General features: G+C 43.1%; 1 protein-coding gene across 2 annotated transcripts in view; it reads right to left on the bottom strand.

Annotated features, from left to right (window-relative positions):
- Positions 1–1,076: 1,076 nt before the first annotated feature.
- Positions 1,077–13,138, bottom strand: part of SLC38A11 (solute carrier family 38 member 11) — a 32,896-nt gene continuing 20,834 nt past the window's right edge. For both annotated transcript variants that reach the window (XM_072981957.2, XM_072981950.2), the window contains 3 exons: positions 11,071–11,183; positions 4,791–4,922; positions 1,077–2,042 (listed from right to left, as the gene is read on the bottom strand). In XM_072981957.2, the coding sequence (XP_072838058.2) occupies positions 1,776–2,042; positions 4,791–4,922; positions 11,071–11,183 (512 nt within the window). In that variant the 3' untranslated portion in view covers positions 1,077–1,775. The remainder of the gene's footprint in view (positions 2,043–4,790; positions 4,923–11,070; positions 11,184–13,138) is intronic.

Here is a 13,138-nt window from a genome sequence, read left to right as displayed (position 1 = left end):
TCAAAATTTCCTGTGTTTGGCTCTCTCTATGTAGCATTGCCAGCTTTTGCTTCCGTATCAAGAAGAATTTGACTGTATTCCTGGAAGCCGTTCTGTGTTTTAGACTCCCTCCTGCCCAACTTCCTTCCATTGCCATGTTGGTGCCTTTGGGTGATCTCAAGGGAGAAAATAACTTGGACAAAGGCTGCTATCCTCAGCATACTTGCTTTGAAACTTGCTACGAAATGAATGGGTTTTACTTTGAGATAATCAGATGCTGGAGACAGGAAACGGTTTTAAAAGAGATCTTGAAGGTGATGAGATAGAGGCATTGTTGCCTTTGGTGTGAACACACATCCCAATGTTGTTTCAGATAAACAGGCTGAGCTCTTACGTGCCAACCCTATCCACTGCAAGCAAAACTACTGACTGGAAAGCACAGAAGGGGGTTCAGGACTCCCAGCCCAGGGAACTGACTCCACCCCTTTGTCAGGAAGCTCCACCTTTTCAATTAAGCAAGAAGCAGTCATTGCCCCTGTTGCATCATTGCTGCAAAAAGGCACAGGTGGAGCTTTTCAGGAAGAAAGACATGTCCACCAGTGAGATCAATGTGGAGGAAGGAAGGAACTGCTCAGTCTTAGATCCTAAGAGCAATCAAAGTGGCCCCATAGTTAAGGAAGGCTTGCCATCCTCTGGAAGGCAGTCTAGGAAGGGGGAATCTTTTACTTAGGAGCTTCCTGTGGCTCCCAGTTGTCTAAATACATTTAAATTGAGCATGGAAAAATTCCTCCAGCATTTTCCTCCCAGTCTCTGGGATGTGTACTTCAAAATAACATTCCCAAGCTTTTTGAAACCTTGAAGATACATTCTCTAAAGTAACACCTTTCAGTTTGCCAAAAGGAAAAGTTTTAACTGTGATCATTTTTAAAAATGAAAAGTTGTTTTTAGATTATTCCAGGCGGGTTTTTTTCTTCAACCAATAGTACCAGCAAAGTACTTGTTTCTTTCACTACAGACTGGGACAAAATCAAACAAACCACAGACAAGGAGCACTTGCAGAAAGAAGTGTTTCAAGAAAAACAGCTCAGTAGCACAAGTTTGTGAAAGTTAAAGAGTAATCTGCAGAGAAATATTCTGATGTAATTATTCATCTGCTATGCAGACACAATATAATAACCACTCGATTTATAAAATAAACAATAGGGCTCAGTTTCCATGAGCTGTTAACCCAAATTTTAGCAGAATCAATGAAGTTACATAATGGAAAATATATATAATTCTTCCCCCTACGAAAGCCATCTGAATAGGAGAAGCTGCAACAGATTCCTTTCATCTGCAAACAGATCTTAGTGGGCCCTGAAATCTGGAGGTGAATCTACTGATGAGTGTATCAGGAAAATAATCAGCAACACCTCACAGTCCTATTCATTTTCTGATCTTCTTGTTTTGAAAGCATAAACTTTGTCTTTCTTTGGGGGTTCATTATCATCTCCTCTTCTTTCTTCTTGGTGGTGGCTCATACCAGCGCCTTCAGGAAGAGTGGACAAGGGAGATGGTGCCACTTGCCTCAAACTCCAACATGGCTAGTTATGGCTCCAATTTTAGGGTGAGTCTACAGTAGCAAAACAACCCCCCCCAAAAAAAAACACACACACCCCAAGCTAGAGTTCTAAACAGACAACGTGCATCTTTTATGATGCTTCCCAAAAAGTGTTTTAAAAGACTGAAACACAACAAGCTTTCTCCCAAATCCCCATTTTCAATCACCCAGTGCTTTCTTGGGGGGTATTTCCTGGTTAGGGTGGTTGGGCCTGCTGAACAAACGGGGCTGTATTATTGTACAAGGAGGCATTTCCAAAGGAGCAATATGGCATTTCTTTTCCATGGCTGCATTCCTGGGGATGAAGGACAGTCATCACAAAGCCAACTATCATAACTAGCACACCGACGGCAAGGATCAGGCCGGACAGGAGATTATCTGAATGGGTCCATCGCTCTTCAGACAATTTCAAATAACAGGCGGCAGGCAGAATGAAGACCAAGGGAGTAGCACTGAGCACCCCCTGCAAAAAAAAGGTAACATATTAAATATGTGGCAAGTTTTATAGGCACACCGCTGTAATTCACTACATGCAAAGGGAGGGGGAAGGAAATGGAACTGGGGAAAATGCAATGGTTTTCAATTGCTAAATAACAGCTACAAACGTCTGCAAGATGCTTGGAAAAATCTCAGAATGGAAGAAGTGGCTTATTCATGTTGCCAGAGGAAGGAAAGTTTACCCAAATAATATGCAAAACTACGCAAATGATTCTTGCTTCAGGAGTTCCCAAAGTCACACAAGCTGGTTACTTGTAGTCATAACAAATGACTAGAGAATTTGTGGTCAGAAGCTCCTTTAATTTCAGAGCTGGCGTACACACAGTAATTGTGAACTGGTATGTTCCAGGTTAGATATGATCTCTGCAATAAGAAGCAAGGTGCAGGTAACTCTTAGCCTGTACTCCCAGCTACGAGATGAGAAAGGGCTGTGGATAACACAGAGCTGTTGTAGTTTTCTGAATGTTCTGTAGTTGCTCTACAAATGTTGTTCATTATAGTTGTATGCTGCCCACCTTTCAAGTAGCTCAGGGTGGCACAGCTTGTAGGGCAGCTTAGTCAAATCACAGCATCTGGGCCAAAGTCATGCACTGAACTCACAGCAGAAGAGGCGCTTAAATCCATGAGTGCCTGGCCAGAGTCCATTATTTAAGATATTGTGCTATACAAGTTCCCCAATTACTGTTGTTATTATTGTGATTATTAAATGAGACACAGGAAAGCAAGTCCTTATACTTGGATTTATACGGCTAGGTATCAACAAACCTAAAAACCTGTATGTGAGCATTCTAAATTGTGTCAATATTGCAACCTCCTCATTAGCAAGAACACAGTAGTAGCCAAGGAAGTGGATTTGTCCATGAAAGCGCACATTAAGACATAAAGTCAATCGTTAAGGTGCCACAATGTTTTCATCTTTTTTATCTTGTATTTTTCTTTTGTTTTTGACCTGATATACAAGAACAGACTAACAGAGCTACCTCTTCTCAAACTATAGTCCTAGCTGTAACCCAAGCACAGCGTTTATGCTTACATGGGGGTAAGGCCTTAAATCTGAGCAGACACATCTAAAACTGCACTGTTGGGTTAAAATTCCTTACTAGGGAAACAAGAACCGTTGGATTCAGTGGGGCTTGCTTTTGATTAAGCACACACAGGATTGCACTCTGAAAGCAGGGACTTTCCTTTAGCGTTTTGTTTTTTTACTTTCTTAATAAGGTTTTTATTGGACAAAAAAGAGTTGAACAAAGAAAGAGGCAAACGACAAATGGAGATGATCTCTAATCCCACATTCATCCAATAGAAGACGAAAGTGAAAAAATACTGCAGTAAAGTAATGCAACACAGAATAGTCTGAGATAAGATGGGGTGGGCTGAACGGAAACTGGGGCTTTAGAACTCCTAGTCAGGCAAGCTGCAGGTCTTCAGGGCATTCAGGTGAGGGGCTGTGAGAACAAGCACTCACACCAGGGCTGGGGAAACTCAAGCTCTGGGGCCACATCCTTCCTTCATGAGCATCATTCTAGCCAGCTGATCATATTCCCTTTTCAATGTTACCCTCATTTGATGGTTCCCAACTTTTGTACAGGTTTTAACTCTCTCTGGGAGCCTGAAATGCATCTACTAAGCCTTAGTTACTAGCAATAAGAGCTTTAGGCCAAAATATGCTAGCATATTGATCCCACCCATTGGACATGGGCGGACAGTGGATGTCCCCTCAGGAGGCATCTAGATTTAAATTTGGTTCTCAGGCTGAAAGAGGTTCCTCACTTTTCTCGTGTGCTGGTGATCCACTGGTGCCGCTTCCAGGACGTGAGTCCACGCCCTAGCTAATGGATTTTATTCGTGATTTTTGAGAGGTCTCGGGACCAAAACAGACGAAAGAAGTAATCCCACAATGAGTAGGAATGAGAGGGGCAGAAACATGTTACCACTGCAGAGACCACAAACTAAGCTCCCCGTGTCTTCCCAAAGCTCCACCATCAAACAAAACCAAGAGAACTGGGAACATGTGAAATATGTTAAAAGATACCGATTCCTTTTTTTCTTGCTAAAGTTAGCTGCAGTTCTAACTCAGAAGTCACCCATCTCACCTATTTTGGCCTCCAGGGCTCTACACTTGCTGAGACAAATCTCAAGCCCACTCTGTAGGACGTCTGGAATCACACTGCAAAATAAGTAGGGAATGTCCCCATCCACCCACCCTACTGCAGTCTCAATGTGAGAGTTGTTCTCACATATCTCACGCTTGGTTTCCTGAGAAATATTTGCTTCAAGTTAACCTAAAGGGTATCTTAGACCCAGCTTATGACTGTTGCTATAACTTTAATGCAATTTATTTGGTTAACACAGGAACATCACACCTCTTGATCTCTCATGAGTTCAATTTGGCCTCCTCCAGGACTGTGCTGATAGTGCTTCAGCTGATGAATATACAACTTCTCATGCTTCCAAATGTGCTTCAGAAGCTTAAGGAGCTTTGGAATGACCCTTTCTCTCTTCCGAAACAATTATTTTGATAGCATAAATGTCTTGAGATTGAATAACGCATTGTATCTTTCTTAAGGACATCCTGCTGACACAACATGTAAAGGCAACACTCTACTCACACACACACACACACACACACACACACACACACACACACACACACAGAGAGAGAGAGAGAGAGAGAGAGAGAGAGAGAGAGAGATTACTAGATGGCAACACTCACGTTTAGCTCTAGTACTATTCCAAGGCAATCATATATCAAGGATATGCTTGTAGCTACAGCAATAACAACAACTGTCACAGCAACATGGCAAACGGTTGTAAGGTTCCCACTGAAAAGCACACTGGCAATTACCTGAAAGAGAAATATCATTTTAGGTCCTGATGTGACTGGCTGCTTACCTGTGAGTGACATAATTTAAATTTCACATGCTAAAATTGCAGACAAACCCAGAAGCCCTTGGTCAGACATCCATGCCCCTTCATAGGCATCCTTCAGTCTCGAAAGACTATGGTAACGTGCTCTGTATGGAGGACTTGGAACAGCGTCTAGTGTTTTGACACTGTACGCGAAGCTGGAGTGTCCTCTCCAGGGCACAAAGCCTGGGTAAAATAATACGGAGGATAGGCTGTTACCCAAGCAGCAAATCCCCCCTCTCCACGTCACTGAAAAAGTCCAATGGAAAGGCAAGAGCTGATACAACTGGTTCCAGCAATGTTGCAGGAGTTGCCAGAATGACACATGCTGCCTTCGGGACTCCGGCTCCGGATTTTGCCTCGAGGTTAACTCCTGAAGCCTTTTCCATAAGTGAGTGACAAGGCAGTGGGGGTTTGAAATCAGAGTTTTCCTTCTCCCAGATGGGCTGCCTTCCAGGCTTTGGACCCAATCGTCCAAAGAATTTTAAAAACGATGGTTCCAAAGCAAAGACAAGTGCTTTCTGTATACTTGTGTCCTTGTTTCCAATTTGCTACCAGTAAGGAAAACAAGACAGGCCTCCCATGTTTGGCCTGTCGGGTAACAATACCTTGACCACACTTTGTCATCCCACTTTGTGATGCAGTTCATCACTATCTGGTCCAGCAGAGACTTTTTGCCCCTCTCTGAGGTAGAGCCATGTTATCCTCAAGAGACAAGAATCTGGAAAGCAGCAGAGGCTTGCTGTCAGCATAACCCAAAAAGAGAGAGGAAAAGACCCCAGAAGACGTTTCCTCGAGCAAGAGATCCAGGGCGGAGAAGTTCATTCTAACTTGTTGCTTATGTTGCATTTGTGTCTGTCCACTGAAAACACCAGCAGGGCTGGCAATTGACGACAACTCCAAAGAGGAAAACAAGTCAGAGGCATAACACCATTCCCAGGTAAAGTATTCTAACAGTTTGGGGACTGAAATAGGTGGCAGGGAAGGCCAGGGAGTCCTCTGGAAGCGGACGCGGCTTTTTCTGGGGGGGGGGTAGACCGGGCCTACCAGAGAAGACCCAAGACCTTTCATCAGATAAAACAACTGGGGTCAGGAAACCAAGGGTTTTATACGTCATCTCTTGCGGCTGTGTTTATACCCCGCCAAGGGAATCACCAGCAGACAAGAACAACAGTGAACGATCTGGAGCTGCCCCACCTCTCCTTCCTTCTCCTGCACCACAGGAGTAAAGAAGTTCCCTGACTGCCCATAATATTTTTCTGTGGGCTTGAGGTGGGGCTGCGATTCCCATAGTCCTTTGAGGCAGCTCAAATGATACCAACATCAGTAAAGTATTCTAACAGTTTGGGGACTGAAATAGGTGGCAGGGAAGGCCAGGGAGTCCTCCAGAGGCGGAGGCGGCTTTCCCGGGGGGGTTAGACAGGGCCTACCAGGAGCCCTGTTGGCAAGTAGATTTAAAATTTTGTGGCTGGAACTGTTCGTTTCTTGGATTGACTCATCATGGAAAACAGCTTGGCAACAACTTCTAAAAACAAAAACGAGGAAAAAACCCAAGACCTTTTCTCCCACAAAACAAGTGAGGTGAGGAAGACAAATCTATTTTACTGCCTTTGTTGCAGTTGCCTTTATCCCCCCCCAAGGAAATCACCTGTTGCCAGAAGTCACAGCTCCTGTGAACAAGATATGGAGGCATGATACCAACATCAGGTGAAGTATTCTAACCCGGGGGTTTAGACCAGGCTACCAGAGAAGACCCAAGGAAACCAAGGGTTTTATACTTCATCAGTTGCAGCTGCATTTATACCCCGCCAAGGGAATCACCAGCAGACAAGAACAACGGTGCATTGGTGCAGAAACCATTGAACTGATTCATATACGATTTCTTCGGGATGTGTCTTATCCATATGTTCAATAGGAATCTTTCTTTTTCTTCTGCCCTAGAATGAACGTGAGCAGATCATGACCACCAACGTATGGCTCAATCAGGTAACCATCCCATGGGTCTTCTGTTTAAACCAGTGGTTCTTAACCTTGGGTTACTCAGGTTTTTTTGGACTGCAACTCCCAGAAGCCTTCACCACCAGCTGTGCTGGGTGGGGTTTCTGGGAGATGCAGTTCAAAAACACCTGAGTAACCCAAGGTTAAGAACCACTGGTTTAAACCTCCCAAACTGGAGCAGAAACAACGAAGCTGCTACTTCATATTTACAGCATCTGATCCTGATCTCCCAGTGACCATTTACATGCCCCTCTTGGGGGACGTGGGGACGCTGCGGGCTAAACTGCAGAAGCCTTTGTGTGCTGCAGGGTCAGAAGACCAGCAGTCGTAAGATCGAATCCACGCAACGGAGTGAGCTCCCATTGCTTCGTCCCAGCTCCCGCCAACCCAGTGGATCGAAAGCATGCAAATGTGAGTAGATTAATAGGGACCACCTCGGTGGGAAAGTAAACAACGTTCCGAATCTAAGTCGCGCTGGCCACGTGACAACGGAAACTGTCTTCAGACAAACGCTGGCTCTACAGCTTGGAAACGGGGATAAGCACCGCCCCCTAGAGTCAAACACGACTGACTAAAATGTCAAGCGGAACCTTTACCTTTTACCTTCATGCGCAGGATGCATTTCAAGAAAATGGAGCCCTCAGCAGTAAATGGGAGAGTTTAATATTGCCCTTTCTGCCAGGAGTTCTGGAGGCCTCAGCACAAAGTGGGGAGATAGGGCTCCAGATATTTTGGCAGTCTGGTTTACCACTAAAACAGGGTGAGCTGCCTTGGGTCCTTTTGGAGAGAAAGGTGGCATAGAAATATCTGAGATAGATAGATGGATAGATGGATGGATGGATGGAAAATTCTGAAAGCAGAATTCAAAAAAAGAGAAAGGTGGTTTGCTCAGAAGAGTCCCTCCATGAAGCCATGTCTACCACAGGGGGGGAACTGCAGAATGTGGAACTCAGCATAACACATCAAGTAAACAGCGAAGAAAAGATCAAAAATAATGCATTGAAGAAAAGAAAAAGACCGAGGAACTGCATTACCACATTCTGTCTTAGCTGTATCTGCACATATCACCCGAAATCAAAAGAAGGGATATACAAGGAGGACAGTAAAGAGGAGTAACACACTACCAGGTGAAGTACAGCACCATTTCCCATAGGAACACATTGAAAACCAATTAATCCGTATGGGTCGAAGAAAAAAATACCAATAAATAAATAAAAATAAAACACGCCGCGGTGGGAAACGGCTGGGAAGGGTCTGGGAAGGCTACGGGGGGGGGGAGTGATTTTGGCCTGCTGGGCCCCATGGGGGCTGGACCCTTTCACCCAAACAGATGAAAGCATTACATTTTGCCAATCATCATTATTATCTTTTGAGGGTGACACCAAGCAAGCCCCTCTTTTTAAAAATCTCTAAACATAGAAGCCAATAGTAATACTACTGCCATGGCAGTAGGGGCATGCCACCACTAGCAGGTGAAGTATTCTAACAGTTTGCGGACTGAAAATAGGTCCAAAATGCCCAGACAGTTCAAATAATGAGCTGTTTAGGGTAAACAGTAATCTACCTCTCGGGCCACAGAAAATAAGTTCCATCTTCCACAAAAAAAACACTTCAAATATTCTAAAATGGTTATTCTATAACCTTTCTATACAAGGATGCTCAGCCGTTCCTCATAGGGCTTGGTTTCCAGACTCTCTACCATCTTTATGGTATACCATCTTTACATGTGTATAGGGGTGACAACACACTCCTATACACATGTACTTGGAAGCAACTCCCAATTTCAGGAGGCTTCCACCCTCATATCAATAGCATCAGATGCTTTTAGCAGGTAGCAGGATATGGATGGATGTAATTATTTCTTTCAGCCTGCTGCTCATTGAGGGAAGCTAAAGCTGAAATAGTAAGCACGCATGCCAATCACCTATGTACAAGGATTGTGCTGTAAATCTGTCTGTCCGTTCTGCTTGGACAGTCAATCTATGCGAGCAGTTGTGCATCCTTTAAAGACAGTAATAAAAATCATCCTAGAACTGCAGAGTTAAAAAGGACCTACAACCAAATGACAATATGTAACAGCCAAAATGCATTTGAGTAAATACAATTCTTGCTTCAGCTGAACAGGTCTGAACAGCATAATTTTGGTTATATACAGACTTTCCCCCCATAAATAAGTAAATAAGTATTCAATAAATACTGCGCCCCCTGGCCATCCAGAGTCCCATGACTTCAACACTGAAGGCATCAAAGTGCTCTGCTTCCCCCACAAACACAATATCCCCAATTCAGCCCTTAGATCAGGGGGTCATACGGACCCTTAAGCCTCCTTATACACAGTACTATATGGAAAGGATTGTCAGTGCTCTGAAAGAGAAACCTGATAGAGAGAACTATCCTGTAATTACGTGTGTTAATCAACTTTGTAACTATGCTTTGTAATTACATTTTTTCAGGGCATAAGAGGTATATTTGGATTTTGAGCAACACAGGGGTCTGGTGCCCCTCACCTTGCAGCCTAGAGGGAAGATATTCTGATAGCATGGCAACCTGAACTGTTGCCTCCTGCATTCTAGGTGCCTGGAGTCCCGTGGGAGATGGGGGACCCCCCAGGGAGTGTGACTGGGTGGACATTCGAGAAGAAGACACAATCCGCCTACTGAAAGGTGAGGAGGGATTATTACTGAACTCTGATACCCCACCGGAGTGGCCTGGACCCTGGAATAGCCAGAGTATAAATGCTTTCAAAGTCGACGACTGGAACCCCCCTTCAGACCTGTTGTCGAAGGGGGAGAATGTTTGGAATGCTTTTGTTGATACAGGACTGTTATTAAATACCCCAATAAATGTTACCCCTGTTTCTAAACCAAGGAGAGTGGGTGCGTTCTTTGAAAAAGAGTTGGAGGAAACTACTGAACCCTCACACTCTTATCCAAGTATTTATTAATATTCTTCCTATGAAGTGAAGATGCATTACAATATTTTCTTGCAAATCCTTGTGGCATGCAGAAGCTGAAAGCACTTGTTTAAAAATTCCCGAAGGGGACCTCTCCCTCCCTCACGCACAAACATTCTGAAGGGGAATGAACCTCCAAGTGTGGTTAAATGTTGAATATCTACTGGAAAATAATATTGGAGGGGGAAAAGAAAACCAGTTGGCCTATATGAGTCCCTAATACAGGACTGGTGGATGTGGTGCCATCCAGACCTTATACTTGAAGCAAAAAACCAATAACATTCAAAAGACAGTTATCAAAACCTCTCCAGAAGGATGGCTATTACATGGCAATCTCAAAAGAGTTTTAATACTCTTAATACTATTTATTAGCCTCAACATATGCTCCCAGAAAGTTATGGAAGACGTTATTCACGTGTGAATACTTTATTTATATATCCTACCAGCTCATGCTTGCAAGAATAAATGCTTCTTGGGCAAGGATCACCTCTGCTATGCGAACAGTGAAGTTACTGACTTTCTGTGAGAGCACTTCAGGAAGGGAAAGTGCAGTTGCTCTTTCTATAACATCAACAGAATAAACTGACCTGGGATCAGGACAGTGTTCCTCTTTGGAATGGCGTTTGTACGGTCCCTTCCTCATATTAACTTTCTCTCTCACTAAGAACAATTAGCACAATAGGGAGCATTGCAGACATGTTCCTTACACTAAAGTTATTGCCTGCATCAACATTGTTTTTGTCACTGACCACGATTCACTGTAGCTTTCTGTTTAAATTTCAAAAGTCTTTGAAAATACACCAGTGATCAAAGATCCCCTTCTGGTTCATGAGGAAGGGGAGCTGATCACTTCCTCAACCACTGAGAGCAATGAGAAGAAAATTATTTACCAGTTATAAGACTTCCTTTCTCCGTCAAGGATATTACAAGTGGACAGCCTGGTCTCATGGTCAAATGTACACTACAAGAAGACTGTAATACCTGCTAGCATCAGAAGGGAATCCATAATTTGTTCTGCCATCAACACAGAATATGTTACCTATCTGAAGCTGCAAGGCAGAACTCACAATGCCTTGTATTCAGATATTAGCCAGGACTTACATCATTCTAAGAAGCCGAAATGATTAAAGCTCACCTCTCTAGTAACAAAGCATTCTATTGGAAATGTTAGGATGACAGTGATTCCATAACAAAACCTTCCAAAGGTAGCAAGGTCATCATCTCTGCAGTAGTTTTCAAATATATCTCCTGGGGAAGTGATGAACAATAGAATTAACTGCACATTCATAAGAGGCACGGCTGAGTCAGCAAATTCCAGACACGAACATGTACTGTATACTAGGCATTCACAAGAACTTTTCATGAGGGATTTGATTTGGGTAGCTTGAAGAAAGGAAGCAAGAAAGGAAGCCATAAACACTGGTTGAGGAGCCACATAACTGCTTGAGACATGTTCAAGGACATGCCCAGTGTGGATTTTAGATTTCTTTTTTCCTTGGATTCTCTCTCTCTCTCTCTCTCTCTCTCTCTCTGTGTGTGTGTGTGTGTGTGTGTGTGTGTGTGTGTCTTTCTGTCTGTCCGTGTCAGTATTCTCTTGCAATAGCAAGTTCCTCTGCCAACTGACGATCTGCTTCCAGAGGTCCCCTCCCTGTTCAAAAAGAGCACAGAATTCGCTGTCAGCTGTGCATGTCGGCAAAACATTTTCTGCTACGTCCATTTCCAATTTGACATTCTTTTGGCCATGCCGAGCTTTGCATTCTTCATGCTCCTATCACTTCGCAGCAAGCTACTCCTGGCATTTGATTTAGGGGCAAGGCATAAGGCAGTTTGCATTTTTTTTTTTTTTTTACAATTTTGGAACAAACAGATTTCCTTTGAAGCTGTTGTTCTTAGGACACAACAATGACTTGAGGAAAATCAGGGGAAGAGTGCTGGTAAACATACTTCCTCTACAACAGAATCTGAGCTGCAAAGATGAACAAAAAGACTTCAGATGGGCCTCAATCTTGGAAGTATCTACAAGTGTATTAATGAATAAATGAACATTTATTTACAGGTTTGTCACAGTATTGTTACCATCAGTTAATTTTTCATATTGTCTTTTGATACTGCATTTATTATTATTTATTTATTTATTTTATTTATATCCCGCCTATCTAGTCGATAGACCACTCTAGGCGTCTTACAACATGGGATAACACTATAAAAACAAAAAAGTTACATAATAGAAAACTTTCAACCATTGGGTTAAAACATTAGGAAAGAAAAGAGAAGGGGATCAGGAATTAACTAGGAGGGAAGGCCTGCCGAAACATCAATGTTTTTAATTGCTTTTTGAAAATACCGAGCGAGGGGGGCCGCGCGAATATCAGGGGGAAGGTTGTTCCATTTAATATCATTTTCTTGTTTGTTTGTTTTTATGGTGAGGCCAGCCTTTGTGGACTTTCTTTTGGACGGAAAAGTAGATGGCTTCTGTACTGCTCTATACAGATCTTTTTCTCAGAAACCTGACATAGTAATTTTTGCACTTGACATATGGGAAAATATATAACAGGCCAGGACTAAAACAAAGGACACGGAATGTAGTGAGAGTGAAGAACTGATGGCACTGTAACACAATGCATAAGGTTCTTTCTTTGTTTCTATTCTTCTGTGAACCCGAGGGACACAAGTTTAGACCCACTCCCAAGTGGATCTCTTCCAAGGCATGGGAGAACTGCACTAGGGCCATGTTCCGTGTACTTATTCATTGGGCAATTTTACATCTGATAAAAACAATTCATTTTTTTGCAATGAAAACAGTAAAAGACAGATTTCGAAGACAGTTTTTAAAATGTTAGTAAAAATAAACAACAGCCCTCTACAAATATAACCTGACTTAGATGCCCAAGTTCTATCTGGATAATAATAATTTTTAAAGTGCTTTCTTCTCTTGCTCAAAGAACAGCAGGTCTGGGTGCAGCCGAACTTCTGTGGATGGGATGTGGCAGTGCCTGGGAGGGCCCCCTGAGCAAGCCTTCTCTCTTTCACACTCACTACATCTGAGGTAAGATGGGATCCAAATAACTCAGCCACCACCTGTTCTACAAAAGTTTGCTTTTAAGAAACCTGCATGAGAGTGCACACAGTGTTACAAGAAATATGTTCTACCGCTCCTCTCACTCTTCTGACTGCTCAAGCGGATGGCTATGCTCCCAAACGGG

The sequence above is a fragment of the Pogona vitticeps genome, chromosome 1, assembly GCF_051106095.1.
Source record: "Pogona vitticeps strain Pit_001003342236 chromosome 1, PviZW2.1, whole genome shotgun sequence".
Taxonomy (NCBI): domain Eukaryota; kingdom Metazoa; phylum Chordata; class Lepidosauria; order Squamata; family Agamidae; genus Pogona; species Pogona vitticeps.
The sequence above is the reverse complement of the archived record's forward strand: the minus strand, read 5'-3'. Positions and strand labels throughout refer to the sequence as shown.